Below are 15,571 nucleotides of genomic sequence, written 5' to 3' on the forward strand. Positions count from 1 at the left end.
AGTACAAAACACATAATCTAAAATTTACCATCTTAACCAGCCTTCCTATTTTGTTTGGCTTGTCTATCACTGGACTGTTTTTAACTTCATATTCTCTTTTATGTTGAGTGCTTTTTATAAACTTGAATACATTTTAATGAGTCTTTATTTTATCATCATCAATGGAAAATCATATCGTTTGACTTAAATTGCAAGTCATTTGAAAAATAAAATCAAACCCATCATAAAAAGTAAAATTCTAGCTAGATGCTACTATCAAGGCTCTCAATCTAAAAACTGCCTCTTTTTTTTTTTTTTTTTTTTTCTAAGGAGGTTGGCAAGTGTTAGGACACAAAGACATTAGTACCTAAGCTGAGATTTTCTTTTGGCCTCAGCAGCACTGGGGAGAGTTAGAGGGAGGGCCCTTCTCATTTGTAACAGTGCAGTTTAATGCCTGTCCTGGCAGGACGTCAGGCCTTCTCGAATGCCAGATGAGGAGGCGGAGTTCATGCCCCACTTTTGGGACACCTGGGTGAGGGCTGCCCGAAGGCCATCTGGGGGTTTCACTAACGGCCCTGTGGGTAACGTCCTCTGCAGAATCTCTTTCCTAGAACTGTGGATTCTGGATATGGTGGGGATTTGCCGGGTTGCCGTGTTGGAAGCAGTCCCCTTCTGTATGAGTTTTCTAGGGCTTTGATGATAAAGTACCACAGGTACTTTAAATAGTGGCTATTTATTAAATAATAAACCACACAAATTTATTTTCTCACAATTCCGGAGGCTTGAAATCCAAGATCAAGGCGTTGGCAGGGTTGACTTCGTCTGAGGCCTCCATCCTTGGCCTGTAGATGGCGCCTTCACCCTGTACCCTCACATGGTCTTCTTCCCTCTGTGTGTCTGTTAGGGCCCACATGAGGTTAGTGACCTCATTTTACCTTAATTATCTCTTTTAAGGCCCTATCTCCAAACGCATTCTCAGGTATTGGGGTTACGACTTCAACATATGCGTTTGGAGGGGACACAGTGCAGCCCGTAACACCCTCGCCCTTTCCCCCACACCCGTCATTAACCCATTCCCTGATCTCTGATGCTCACCCCCACTCTCTCATAGGATTGGAACCTTCTTCTGTCCTCTGCTGCCCTTTATCCAAATGATTACTCTTTTCATCATGTTTTACGTCAAAAATGTGAGTCAGTCTGAAGTTGGAACCAATTGGCTTTGCTGTCCCATATGACCCAGTGGTGGTTGGAATGGGGCGAGGGGGCCTGGGAAGGGTATCAGGGAACTGGTGTCTAGCTGGGGTCCCCTTGTCCTGCTCCTCTGGCTGCACAAGGGAGGTGACTGCATCTCTTTCTTCAGATCAGCCTGATGATGAATTTCCAGCCTCCGAGCAAAGCATGGCGGGCTTCGCAGATGATGACTTTCTTCATCTTTCTGCTCTTCTTCCCATCCTTCACTGGGGTCCTATGCACCCTGGCCATCACCATATGGAGGTAGGAGATGGCAGCCTTGGAGGCGGGGGTGTTTTAAAATGTAGGTTTTATCATTCTTCACGTATAGTGAGACCAACAGATCAGAAGACAACTATCACTGAAAAAATAATTGGTCAAGAAGCAACAGTTAAAAAACAAAAAAAGAAGCAACAGTTAGAACCAGACATGGAACAACGAACTGGTTCAAAATTGGGAAAGGAGTCCATCAAGGCTGTATATTGTCACCTTGCTTATTTAAATTATATGCAGAGTACATCATGTGAAATGCTGGACTGGATGAATCACAAGCTGGAATCTTAGCCATCTTATGTAAAAGTGTGTAGTTTAGTACAGTTAAGTATTTCACATTGTTTAGTAACAGGTTTCTGGAACTTCTTCATCTTGTGAAATTGAAAGTCTATACCTGCCATACTCTGTAAATTTCCCTCTCCCCTCCTCTGTCCTCCCAGCACTTTCTACTTTGTTTCTATGATTTGGACTACTTTAGATACTTCATGCAGAGTACATCATGAGAAATGCTGGGCTGGATGAAGCACAAACTGGAATCAAGACTGCCAGGAGAAAAGAAATATCAATAACTTCAAATAGGCAGATGACATCACCCTTATGGCAGAAAGAGAAGAACTAAAGAGTCTCTTGATGAAAGTGAAAGAGGAGAGTGAAAAAGTTGGCTTAAAACTCAGCATTCAGAAAACTAAGATCATTGCAGCTAGTGCCATCACTTCATGGCAAATAGATGGGGGAACAATGGAAACAGTGAGAGACTTTATTTTCTTGGGCTCCAAAATCACTGCAGATGGTGACTGCAGCCATGAAATTAGAAGACAGCTGCTCCTTGGAAGAAAAGCTATGACCAACCTAGAGAGCATATTAAAAAGCAGACAAAAGTCCATATAGTCAAAGCTATGATTTTTCCAGTAGTCATGTATGGATGTGGGAGTTGGACCATAAAGAAGGCTGAACACTGAAGAATTGATGATTTTGAACTGTGGTCCTGGAGAAGACTCTTGAGAGTCTCTTGGAGAGCCTCTCTCTTCCTGCCATTAGGATGGTGTCATCTGCATACCAAGTTCCCTTGGTAACCAACAGATGCTATGACCTAGGGCTTAATACATCCGAGTTTGGTCACCACCTGTCAGGTGCCCTGTCTTGACTGGCACAGCCCCCTCACTTCCTCCAGGTCATGCAGGTTCCCAGCTGGGGAGAAGCCAAGTCTCCACACAGAGAACAGAATGTCCTCTAATGAACTGAAAGGCCCGTCTGGTCAGGTTTCTTCTTACCCCTTCAACCTCACTTTCACTTTCTTGATGAGAGCTATAACCAACCTCAGTTCAGTCCAGTTCAGTCGCTCAGTCGTGTCCAACTCCTTGCGACCCCACAGACTGCAGCACGTGAGGCTTCGCTGTCCATCACCAACTTTCAGAGCTTGCTCAAACTAATGTCCATCAGGTCAGTGATGCCATCCAGCTGTTTCATCCGTTGTCATCCCCTTCTCCTCTTGCCTTCAATCTTTCCCAGCATTGAGGTCTTTACCAATGAGTCAGTTCTTCCCATCAGGTGGCCAAAGTATTGGAGTTTCAACTTCAGCATTAGTCCTTCCAATGATTATTCAGGACTGATTTCCTTTAGGATTGACTGGTTTGATCTCCTTGCTGTCCAAGGGACTCTCAAGAGTCTTCTCCAACACCACAGTTCAAAAGCATCAATTTTTCAGTGTTCAACTTTCTTTATAGTCCAACTCTCACATCCATACGTGACTACTGGAAAACCCATAGCTTTGACTAGATGGACCTTTGTCGGCAAAGTAATGTCTCTGCTTTTTAATATGCTGTCTAGTTTTGTCATAGCTTTTCTTCCAAAGAGCAAGCATCTTTTAATTTCATGACTGCAGTCACCGTCTGCAGTGATTTTGGAGCCCCTCCCCCCCCAAAATAAAGTATCTCACTGTTTCCATTGTTTAGACAGCAAACAATGAGTCCCTTGGCCTGGAAGGAGATCAAAACAGTCCATCCTAAAGGAGATCAGTCCCCAATATTCACTGGAAGGACTGATGCTGGAGCTGAATCTCCAATACTTTGGCCACCTGATGCGAAGAACTAACTCATTGGTAAAGACCTTGATGCTGCGAAAGATTGAAGGCAGGAGGAGAAGGGGCTGACAGAGGATGAGATAGTTGGATGGCATTACTGACTCAATGGACATGAGTTTGAGCAGACTCCAGGAGATAATGAAGGACAGGGAAGCCTGGTGTGCTGCAGTCCATGGAGTTGCAAAGAGTTGGACATGACTGAATGACCAAACTGACTGACTGGATGGCAAAGAGTCAAACCAGTCAATCCTAAAGGAAATCAACTCTGAATATTCGTTGGAAGGACTGATGCTTAAGCAGAAGCTCCAATATTTTGGCCGCCTGATGTGAAGAGCCAACTCATTGGAAAAGACTCTGATGCTGGGAAAGATTGAAGGCAGGAGAAGGGGATGACAGAGGATGAGATGGTTGGCTGGCATCACTGACTCAATGGACATGAGTTTGAGCAGACTCCAGGAGATAATGAAGGACAGGGAAGCCTGGTGTGCTGCAGTCCATGGGGTTGCAAAGAATTGGATGTGGCCAAGCCATTGAACAACAGCAACAACAAATACAGACCCCAAAAGGAGGGGACCTGTCTCACCATGGGGACCACGTGGGGAGGAGACACCGGCGTCTGTCAGAGGCAGAGAGAGAGAGTAGTAAATGTGGGCAGAAGTCTTTACTGTGGTTTCAGTGGGAGGAGAGGGCAAGGCAGGGTCAACAGGCTTAGGAGGGGCAAATGTGAATAATCTCATCGGGCTCGGGGGTGTAGGGGCCATCTGGGGTTGTCTGGTACCTGGTGCTGGGGTGGTGGGGGCAGAGGAACAATGGCCCAGAGTGTGAGAGCTTGAGAGAGGAGGTGGGGTGGGATGTGGGCTCAGGACTCATTGGTTTGCATATGAAAGACGTGCTTTGTAGGCTAGCCCTGGGAAAGGCAGTCTCTCTAGCATTAGTAAGGCCCCAGATGTTACAGATCAGAATAAAAAGACAAGCTTCATTCAGTGTTTAGCCCAAGTTCCCTTGGTAACCAACAGATGCTTTGACCAAGGGAGGAATACATCCGAGTTTGGTCACCACCTGTCAGGTGCCGCGTCTTGACTGGCACAGACCCCTCGCTTCCTCCAGGTCCAACAGGTTCCAAGCTGGGGAGAAGCCTGGTCTCCACACAGAGAACAGAACTTCCTCTGATGAACTGAAAGGCCCCGTCTGGTCAGGCTCCCTCTGACTCCTGCAACCTCACTTTCCATGGCTGCATCCTTCCCCAGCCTCCCAGTCTGTTCAGGGTCATCTCTTTGAAGCGATCTCCCTGCTCTCTTGTTTGACCTTCTCTCCTCTCTCAGCTCAAAAGTCCTGTTGAAGATCTGACCTTCATGACCATCCCCATCTTCTGTGCATTCCCTTCTCCTCCCTTTCTCTCTCAGGGCGGTTTCCTTTCTTCATTTCCTAGTTCACGCCAGAAATGAGTTTGGATCTTTGTTTAATTGTACACTCACTGCTTGACCATCTTTCCCATTAGAACCTGGGAGGGCAGGTATCATGTCTGCCCTGTTTACTGTGGGTTCGCAAGGGCTTAGTATCTAGCACAGTGCCTGCTACTGATCTCGAGGAGACAGCAGTGAGTGGTGACTTGAAGCAGGATCTTAGTTCCCTGCCCAGGAATCAAACCTGGGTAGCCTGGGTGAAAAGCAGGAATCCTAGCTGCTAGACCAGCAAGGGCTAGAGGCTAGAAGCAAAGTTCCCCTGGCTTTTGTCTTGCTTGAAAGCAAGAATGTTTTAAGGAGGCAAAAACTGTAAAAATACAGTTTTTTTCTACCAAAAAAAAAAAACTGTACAAAGTTTATTATTAGAGATGCAGTACAGTAAGTGGGAGTGCACTCAGAGAAACAATTTTTTTTTAATTTAAGATAAAGGCAGGCAGAGATACATACATGGAGAGAAAGGGTGTGAGCTTCCTCCGGTAAAGAGGAGGCTAAATCATTTATATAGGGCATTTTTTCTGGGTCTTTGTTTACCTTTGGCCAATTATCTTGTCTCTTTTTCCATACCTCACCTGCCCTGGGACTTTCCCCAACGTGCGTGCGCACCTTTTAGGCAAGATAGATTCCAGCACAGAGGCCTGTGGGAGGCTTGGCATCCCCTATTATGGGGTGGTCCCCCTCCTTTTAACCCCAAGGAGCCTTCTGTACATGTGTGGTTGGGGAGGTCTCCTTGACCTCAAGAATGAGAAAATGTGGTCTCTTTATCTTTTATCTGGGCAAGACTCAGCTGTCTCTGCCTTTGCCATTGTGTGTGTGCTAAGTCACTTCAGTCGTGTCCTACTCTTTTGGGATCCCATGGACTGTAGCCCGCCAGGCTCCTCTGTCCATGGGGATTCTCCAGGTGAGAGTACTGGAGTTGGGTTGACATTTTCTTTTCCAACCCTTACCATTATTGTTCTCCTAAAGTATCCACTGGAGACAAAGTCCAGCTATTTACCCTGTTGCTGTTGTTATTTCTATCTGGATGTGTAAACAGAAGGCTGAGTGTAAATGTCTCACCTGGAGCCCATCTGTGTCTTGCCTCAAGAAATATAAACAGGAGGCTAGTTGTAAATGTCTAGCATGGAGCCCATCTATCTTCTGCCTCAGTTACAAGTGCAGTGGGCCTTTGTCAAATGAACGAGCAAATGAATGCACAAGGGAGTTGACTTTTAGAAAAAATTTGTTTTCATTTATTTTTATTAGTTGGAGGCTAATTACTTTACAGTATTGTAGTGGTTTTTTGCCATGCATTGACATGAATCAGCCATGGATTTACATATGTTCCCCATCCCGATCCCCCCTTCCACCTCCCTCCCCATCCCATCCCTCCGGGTCTTCCCAGGGCACTAGCCCTGAGCACTTGACTTTTTAGAATACTTGTAGAACTGGAACTCGGCAGCTTCAGGGCAGGCTTCTCTCTTACGTGATGTTCTCAGCTGTCTCACCGTGTTGCCTTTCTTTTCTCTCTTCCTAACTAGTTCTTCTAGTTTCTGCTTGTTCACAACTGACTTCATGTGGCCATTATTACAGCTCTAGCTTCCCTAGATTATAGCCTCCCCTCTTTGTATTTCTTAGTTCAAGTTCCTAAGGAAGAGAGTCCTATCGCCCCAGTTCATTTCTTTGTGCCAGGACATGGCTGAGGTCACAGCCTGGTCTTTGGATGGGTGACAGTTGGATCAAGTGATACTGCTGTCCAAAAGCTGGTCCTCAGAATAAGGCCATGAGGACAAAACACGCCAGCCGGGCCTGTGAGAGAGAGGGCTTGCTTTGGAAGGGGATGTAGATGGAGCAGGTAAGGATCACTGGTTCCAGGTTAAGAACCCAAAAAGGACTGGGCTATTCTAGAAAAACTATACCTGAGTCTGGCACTAGAGATGTTCCCCTGTCCCTTGTTTTATCAGATTGAAACCTTCGGCTGATTGTGGTCCGTTTCGAGGTCTGTCCTTCTTCATTGAGTCCATCTACAGCTGGATCGACACCCTGAATAAAAGGTCCAGCTACCGGTGGGTTGTTTGGATCTACCAGAACCTCATCGGGAGCGTGCATTTCTTCTTCATCCTCACCCTCATTGTCTTGTAAGTGGGGTTCTTCTGAAAACTAGAGGGGGAAACACCGCATCAACTCAGCATGTGGGCAGCTAGGCTTGGGAGGGCGGGTGTTTGGTGGGAAGGCGAAGGCCGCAGCGTAGCTCAGTGTTCTGTGCCATCCCAACTCTGCCCTTGAATTTTTCTAGAAGTTATTTAGTATCTTGTCCCTTTTTGGGGTCTGTTTATGAAAAAAGGAACACCTGCTCTGCCCCCTCTTAAGAATTAACATGAAAACAAAAAGAAAAAAACTGGGTGTGAGAATGCTTAGGGAAATTACCGTGTGATTCTTTCTGAGGTTGTGACTATCTTAAAGTGGGTTGCGTGTTATGGATAGATGGGTTAGCATACTTTCATTTTCAAATTTTAAAATGATTTCTAACTTCTTGTGAAAAAGCAGAAGATCTGCCAAGACTGGACTCCTTTTCCTGCAGGAACAGTTGGTCTGCTGACAGCTGCTCCTCTTTAGAAGCCAAATTCTGATGGCTGAACTTGTCTGTCCTCACGTAGAGACATAACTCAACTTCACAGACTAGTGGAGCCAGCCGATGCCAATTGTTGAGTGACCCCTGGATCTTACAGGTGGAAGTGAGAAGCCTTGCAGAGACAGGGATCGTTCCCATGCTGTAGAGTCTATGTATTGTAGAGGAGGCTGAGAACCTGGGTCTCCTAGCTCTTGGTCATGCTCTCCCCCCTAACACTGGTTTGCCTTTAGCCCCCTTACTTAAAATAGGAAGTTCTTCTGTCTTGCTCTTCCAGACTTTTAATTCCCTGGGGAGCTTGTGAGAAATGCAAACTCTCAGACCCTACCCTGACCTATAGCATCTGCATTTTAACAAAATCCCAGGAAGTCTGTACCACAGGAAGTTTGAATAGCACTGTCCATATTCCCAAACTCTGGTTACACATTAGAATCATATATGTGAAAAAATACTGCTCAGGAGTTCCCTGGTGGCCTACGGGTGTGGATTCTGGGTTTTCACTGCTATGCCCAGGTTCAGTCCCAGGTGTGAGAACTGAAATCCCACAAGCCAAGCGATGCGGCCAATAAATAAATAAATAAAACAAGTTTAAAATACTGTTAAGGACTTCCCTGGTGGTTCAGTGGTTGGGAATCTGCCTGCCAATTCAGGAGACACAGGTTTGATCCCTGGTCTGGGAAGATTCCAAATGCCTTGGGGCAACAAAGCCTGTGTTCCACAACTACTGAAATCCTTACTCTGCAACAAGAGAAGCCATTGCAATGAGAAGCTTGTGCACCGCAACTAGAGAGAAAGCCTTTGTGCAGCAACCAAGACCTAACGCAGCCAAAAATAAATAAACTTGTTGTTTGTTGTTGTTTAGTCCCTAAGTTGTGTCTGACTCTTTTGTGACCCCAGGGACGGTAGCCTATCAGGCTTCTCTGTCCATGGGATTTCCCAGGCAAGAATACTGGCGTGGGTTGCAATTTCCTTCTCCAGGGGATTGTCTGGATCCAGGGATTGAACTCAGATCTCCTGCTTGACCAGAAGATTCTTTACCAGTGAGCCACCAGGGAAGCCCCCAAATAAATACATAATAATAAAAATACTGTTAAATGTTTTCACCACAGAAAAAAGAAATAATAATCCTGTGACATGAGGGAGTGTTAGCTAACACTATGGTGGTAATCATATTGCAATATGTAGATGTGTCAAATCAACACCTTAATGTTATATGTCAATTCCATCTCAATTAAAAAAATTAAAGTAAAACTAGATTGGGTAAAGTTTGTATAACTATATGAATTAACTAAAACTCATTGAATTACACTCAAAATGAGTACATTTTGTAGTATGTCAACCATGCCTCAATAAAGCAATTAAAAGAGGGAAAGATACTGATACCTGCCCTTGTGCTCAAAAAAGCTCAATTAATTGATCTGAGGAGGGGCCACGGCAGGAGTCTTTTCTCCTCCTCTCAGGTGATTTATGTGTAGAATCCTGAGAACTATTGCTATAATGAAGTTAACCTCTAAGTCACTCAGATACAACTTTGCACGAACACTGGCTGGGCCAACATCCATCTGTAAGCAAATAAACGAATTCCTAAATGAGTTGCTACCCAGTTGAAATTAGGAGCCTGCAAAGCCTTGGAGAGGGTGTCAGCCATTCTTTCTTTCCTGCAAAGCATTGGAGAGAGCATCTGCCATTCTTTCTTCTCTTCTCTTCCAGAATCATTACTTACCTTTACTGGCAGATCACAGAGGGAAGGAAGATTATGATAAGACTGCTCCATGAACAGATCATTAACGTAAGTCCCATTGGACCCCTTTGTTACCCTGATTACCTTTAACATTCTATAATGAAATTTTTCAAACATCATCCAATATAGAAAATAGTAGAATGAAACTTCCCACGACCCCACCCTGACCACCATCAACATTTGTGTACTCCTATGTCCTCTATACTGTCTCTGCTATAAATCTCTGGATTATTTTCAAGCAAATCCTAGCCTTTATATCATTTTATCTGTAGACTCTTCCATACACCTAAGAGATACACACTAAAGAAAATAACCACAGTACCAATCATCACACCTAAAAAAATTAATAATACCCTACTATCATCTTATAATCAGTCAAAGGCCAAATTTCCCCAGTTGTCCAGTTAGTGTCTTTTTACAGCAGGATTACTCAAGTAAAAATTCTGGAAAAGTGTCACATGTTGCATTTGGTTGATGTGTCTTTAATGTTTCTTTCACTCTCTAACTGTTCACACCTCCCTCTTCTCTTGCCACTTATTGTTGAAGAAACCGGGTCATTTGTCATGCAGCAGTTCCCTCATTCTGGATATATCTGAGTTTCAACCCTGCAGTGGTGTTTAATAGGTTTTTTTTTTTTTTTTTTTGGTGTTGCCTGTAAATGAATGGTGAAATTTAAAGACATGATTAAGTCCAGATTAAATTTTTTGGTCAGAATAATTCACAGGTGATGGTTTAAGTCAATATTTCTTTTTTTTTAAGTCAATATTTCTAATGGCATTACCTCATAACATAAAATGTCTGATTGTCTCCTTTTTCGTATGTTAAGAATGATCAGTGGGTCCATGCTTGGTCAGCTAACCTATCCATAAAGCTTCCCAGCAGTCTTTCACCTAATAGATTTAGCAGCCTTTGATGAGTATAGTCCATAGGGTTGCAAAGAGTCAGACACGACTGAAGTGACTCAGCATGCATGCACGCCTTTTTATTCATTGTCCATTTATTTCATTAGGGATTGCAAAATAGTGGTACTCTAATTCTAGAATTTCTTCTGCATTTATTAGCTGGAATTCTTCTATAAAAGAAGAATTTTTACTCATCAACTGTTAGAGCACCTTCAAATACCTTCAGGAGAGGAAAGATGAGGTTAAATACATAACTCCCTTTATTTACCTGTTTTCAAAATGATGATTTGGTCCTCCAGTGTACTCGTTTGCTAGGGCTGCAAAGCAAAGTGCCACAAATGTGGCAGCTTAAAACGGCAGAGATGTATTGCCTCACATTTCTGGAGGCTGGAAGTCCAAAGCCAAGTTGTCAGCAGCGTTGCTTCCTTCCGAAGCTCAGAGCAAGAGTCTCCTCCCTACCTCATTTTTTCTGGTGGCTGCTGACTAACCTTTGTGTTTCTTGGCATAACTTCATAACTCCCATCTCTGCCTTCATCTTCACAGGGTCTTTTTCTCTCTTTGTCTGTTTCTCCTTCTTGCCTAAGGACTTCTTATTGAATTTAAGGTTCATCCTCATCCACGATGATCTCGTAAAAAAAACAAAAACCTTTAATTTAATTACATCTGCAAAGACACTATTTCCAATAAAGTTATATTCACAGGTGGTGGGGTTTGAATAAGAATAACTTAAACATATCTTTTAAAAACGGAGACACTGTGCCTGCTTTGGCCCCACATATACTAAAAACGGAGACACTATTCAACTCTCTAAACCTAGAACCCCCAAATGTGGCCAATGAGAAGTTATCATTATGAATTCGTAGATTTAAGTAGATGTTGGCATCTTTCAATTGTAATCATTTGTTTATGCTTAAAATAGTCTCATCCTTTGCTAGAGGAAATCCTTTTGAATTAGCTCCTCAGTTCTTTTGACATGATCCCAGGAGTCTTCGGTTGCTTCCTTGTTCTCTGGAAAGATAAGATGGTCTGGTCTCATCTTGTTTGTTTCCTGTCCCAGAATAGGAATGAGGCATTTCTTCAAGGAGTCCTGATCAAATGGTGTTTAGAGATCAAAGTCTGGACACGGAGAGATGGTCATTGCTACTGGGCTAGTTCCCTTTTCTTCTAAATACCAACATAACTGTGACATGAGCACTTATGTCTGAAAATATGAGGAAGCAGCAGGACACTATAGGAGTCTATCTGCTTGAATCTTTGGGGCTTCAGATCACTTGAGTTGGCACATTTTGCATTGTAAAGAAAGAGCATTGGTTAGCTGTTGATGTTGGCCAGTCGCTAAGCTGTGTCCTACTCCTTGCAACCCCATGAACTGCAGCACACTAGGCTTCCCTGTCTTTCACTATCTCCGAAGTTTGCTCAGATTCTTATCTATTGACTCACTGATGCTATCTAACCATCTCATCCTCTGCTGCTCTCTTCTCCTTTTGTCTTCAATCTTTCCCAGCATCAGGGTCTTTTCCAATGTGTTGGCTCTTCATATCAGGTGGCCAAAGTTTTGGAGCTTCAACTTCAGCATCAGTCCTTCCAATGAGTATTCAGGGTTGATTTTCCTTTAGGACTGGCTGCTTTGCAAGAAGGCTTGTGGTCCAAGGGACTCTCAAGAGTCTTCTATAGCACCGCAATTTGAAAGCACCAATTCTCAGGGACTCAGCCTTCTTCATGGTCCAACTCTCACATCCATACATGATTACTGGAAAAACCATTTGACTATATGGACCGTTGTTGGCAAAATGATGTCTCTGCTTTTTAATATGCTGTCTAAGTTTGTCATGGGGCTTCCCAGGTAGCTCTAGTAGTAAAGAACCTGCCTGCCAATGCAGGAGAGACATAAGAGATTGAGGTTTGATCCCTGGGTCAGGAAGATCCCCTAGAGGAGGGCATGGCAACCCACTCCAGTGATCTTGCCTGAAGAATCCCATGGACAGAGGAGCCTGGTGGGCTATGGTCCATAGGATCACATAGAGTCACTCGCAACTGAGCCCACACACACGCTAAATTTGTCATAGTTTTCCTTCCAAGGAGCAAGCATCTTTTAATTTCATGGCTGCAGTCAACATCTGCAGTCATTTTGGAGCCCAAGAAAATGTAATCTGTCACTGTTTCCACTTTTTCACCTTCTATTTGCCATGAAGTGATGAGACCAGATGCCATGATTCTTAGTATTTTTGATGGGTTTGTTAGCTAAACCCTTTTCCCACCTATCCCCAGAAGCATTACCCATAGTTTTCTGATGCAACACTGAATGTTTGGGGCAAGTCTTATGAAGATTTCAGCGTGGGAGGGATTTGATGTCAAAGCTTTCTGTTGTAAGAGTAGTGTCAGGTAAACTCAGGAGTTACTGGGATGATATTATTTCAGGAAGGCACCATAAACATCATGCAGACCTGCCTGCTTGGGAGTCTTGCCTGGAATATGGACCACAAAGACTGGGATGCTGTCTCTAAAAAAACTCAAAGAGACTGGGAATAGGCTCAGGAACAGTCCTTCTCAAAGTATGATATTCTATGTCAAAACCCCCTGGTCCCTTGTTAAAAATGCAAATTCTTATTACCCTTCCCTCCTCCAAGCAATAGAGGCAACAGATAACATTTTGTTGAGCACTTATTGATGCCTGGCATGGTGCTAAGTGATGAGCAAAGATTCTTATTTAATTTTTACTACTCACTCTATAGCACATTCATTTCTTTAACCTCTATTTTAAAATTAAGGAAATGGATGCTTATAGAGTGAAACAACCTGCCCAAAGTCACAGGGCTAGTAATAGTGGGATTTGAATCAGGCAGCTCCAAAGTTTATGCTCTCAGCTACAGTGCAGCTTTGCCTCCTGAGTCAAAATTCTGTTGGGCAAAGCCTATGAGTTTGTAGCCTTGCAATCTCTCCAGGTAATTCTAATTCATACTAGAGGTTGAAAACAGTTGCTACAGACCAGAGATTTTCAAACAAGTTGGCCACATCCAAGACAGCTGGGGAACTTGTTAAAAGTACCAATTACCACGGACCGCTCTTTCTTACGGAAGAATTTCAATTACTAAATGTGGAAGGAATGAGGGAAATAGGTCATTATGAACCAAATACTGCAGTAATAATTGTTGCAAGCAAGATCCACTGGTGGATGCTAAAATTAGTGGGTGGAAGTTTAGGAAGAAACAAGGGCATAGAAAATGGGACAGACCTTGAGTGGTGCTTCCCAGCCCACCTCAGCACTCTCCTATCTGTAATAGACTCACAGGAAAGCGATTCCCCCTCCTGGGGAAGGCATACCCCATGCCTTTGTTCTCTTTCCCAATTCAGGAATTATTTGTCAGGGTCTACTTCATTAACACAGATAACTTTTTAAAATTTTTATATATTTATTTATTTCTGGCTGTGCCGGGTCTTCATTGATGTGTGGGATTTTCTTTAGTTGCAGCGAGCAGGGGCTACCCTCTTGCTTCTCATTGCGGTGGGTTCTCTTTTTGTGACTCCCAGTGAAAGGCTGCTGCTGAACCACGAAAGACGCTGGGATTCTTGGCCTCCGGAGGAGAATTCAATCCGGGGCCAGAGATGAGGCTTGATCACTCAGAGCTTTTGTGTGATAGAGTTTTATTAAAGTATAAAGCGATAGAGAAAGCTTCTGACGTAGACATCAGAAGGGAGCAGAAAGAGTGCCCCCTCGCTAGTGTTAGCGATGGAGTTGTGTACTTTTTAATTACTTATTACAGTGAATCAAAAGAATGTCTGGAGGTTGTAAAGACCTCACTAGACCCACTCCCATAACTGACATTTTAAGAAAACAGGATTTGCCAGATGGTTTTTTCCAGAGACTGTCCTCAAGCAGCATACATTATTGTTATATAATCCTAAGGAAATGTAGAGGAAAAAAAATATTTGTCCTTTATTCCTCCTTGAGAATTCCAGACCCCTCTCTCCTTGGGGACCGCTGGACTTCTTATCAACCTGCCTAGGAACTGACTCTCTCACCAGGGTCTGGAGCACAGGCCCAATAGTCATGGTGCATGGGCTTAGTTGCTCCGTGGCAAGTGGGATATTCCTGGATCGAGGATCGAACCTGCGTCTCCTGCATTGGCAGGTGGTTTCTTTATCACTGAGCCACCAGGGACGCCCTAACACAGATAACTTTGACAAATGAAATATATTTGGTGTTCTTCAATGCAGAACTATAAGCTTTGACATTCTCAGTGGAAGGACAGGGCAGACCCAGGCAATGCTGGGCACCCAGAGAGTGCTCCAGGGCAAAGGGCGTGCCACGAGGAGGGATGCTATAAACCGTTTGTCCTGGGCCCTCTGACAATGGTGTGTAGGTTGCTTCTCGCAGCAGACTAGAAAAAACTGCTACTCAGCCTGCTAGGATAAAAGCTTTAGAGGAGAATATTACAGTTTAGGAAGGCTATGGGGGTTAATTTGGTTTTGCTGTGAGATGTTTCTTCTCTCTCATCAATAGTAAATGAGGCAGCAGTCTCCAGCCTCCACAGGGTCCAGGACCCTGGGCTGTGCTGTACCCCACGGACTGTAGCCCGCCAGGCTCCTCTGTCCACGTGGTTTCTCCAGGCAAGAATACTGGAGTGGGTTGCCGTGTCCTCCTCCAGGGGATCTTCCCAACCCAGGGATCGAACCCAGGTCTCCCGCATTGCAGGTGGATTCTTTACCAGCTGAGCCTCCAGGGAAGCCCAAGAATACTGGAGTGGGCAGCCTGTCCCTGCTCCAGGGAATCTTCCTGATCCAGGAATCGAACTGGGGTCTCCTGCACTGCAGGCAGATTCTTTATCAGCTGACTTCGCAGGGAAGCCCGTCTAGGACCCTACCTGCCTAAAAATCAACCTTTCCACCATTTGCTTCTCAACCCCACACTATCATTCATTCTCCATATTTTTGTTTTTGTTTTCCTTCTTGGCAGGAGGGCAAAGACAAAATGTTCCTGATAGATAAGTTGATCAAGCTGCAAGGTATGGAGAAGAGAGCGAACCCCACCTCATTTACGCTGGAAAGAAGAGATTTGGAGGTGAGGCTGCAGGCTGCCTTGGGATCCCTGTGACGCAGATGTGCCCTCCTGTGAAAAGTGCACCAGGAACTAGAATCACATCCGGGCCCTTCACTTTCCGTGTTTTAACATTTCTTTCTTTTTATTTTAAAATATAGTATGCATTCACCATATTCTATGCCTGGCCATGTTCTAGGTAATGTAATATCATGGTAATATCATGGTAACACAGTAAGGCCCTTCCCTCCTGGAGCTTGCAT

General features: G+C 44.2%; 1 protein-coding gene across 1 annotated transcript in view; it reads left to right on the top strand.

Moving 5' to 3' along the window:
- Positions 1-15,365, top strand: part of TMC5 (transmembrane channel like 5) — a 51,257-nt gene extending 35,892 nt beyond the window's left edge. The window contains exons 14-18 of the mRNA XM_065919285.1: positions 1,091-1,166; positions 1,340-1,473; positions 6,966-7,139; positions 9,341-9,419; positions 15,228-15,365. Coding sequence (XP_065775357.1) covers positions 1,091-1,166; positions 1,340-1,473; positions 6,966-7,139; positions 9,341-9,419; positions 15,228-15,365 — 601 coding nt within the window. The remainder of the gene's footprint in view (positions 1-1,090; positions 1,167-1,339; positions 1,474-6,965; positions 7,140-9,340; positions 9,420-15,227) is intronic.
- The last annotated feature ends 206 nt before the right edge of the window (positions 15,366-15,571 follow it).

The sequence above is a fragment of the Muntiacus reevesi genome, chromosome 2 (assembly GCF_963930625.1).
Source record: "Muntiacus reevesi chromosome 2, mMunRee1.1, whole genome shotgun sequence".
NCBI lineage: Eukaryota > Metazoa > Chordata > Mammalia > Artiodactyla > Cervidae > Muntiacus > Muntiacus reevesi.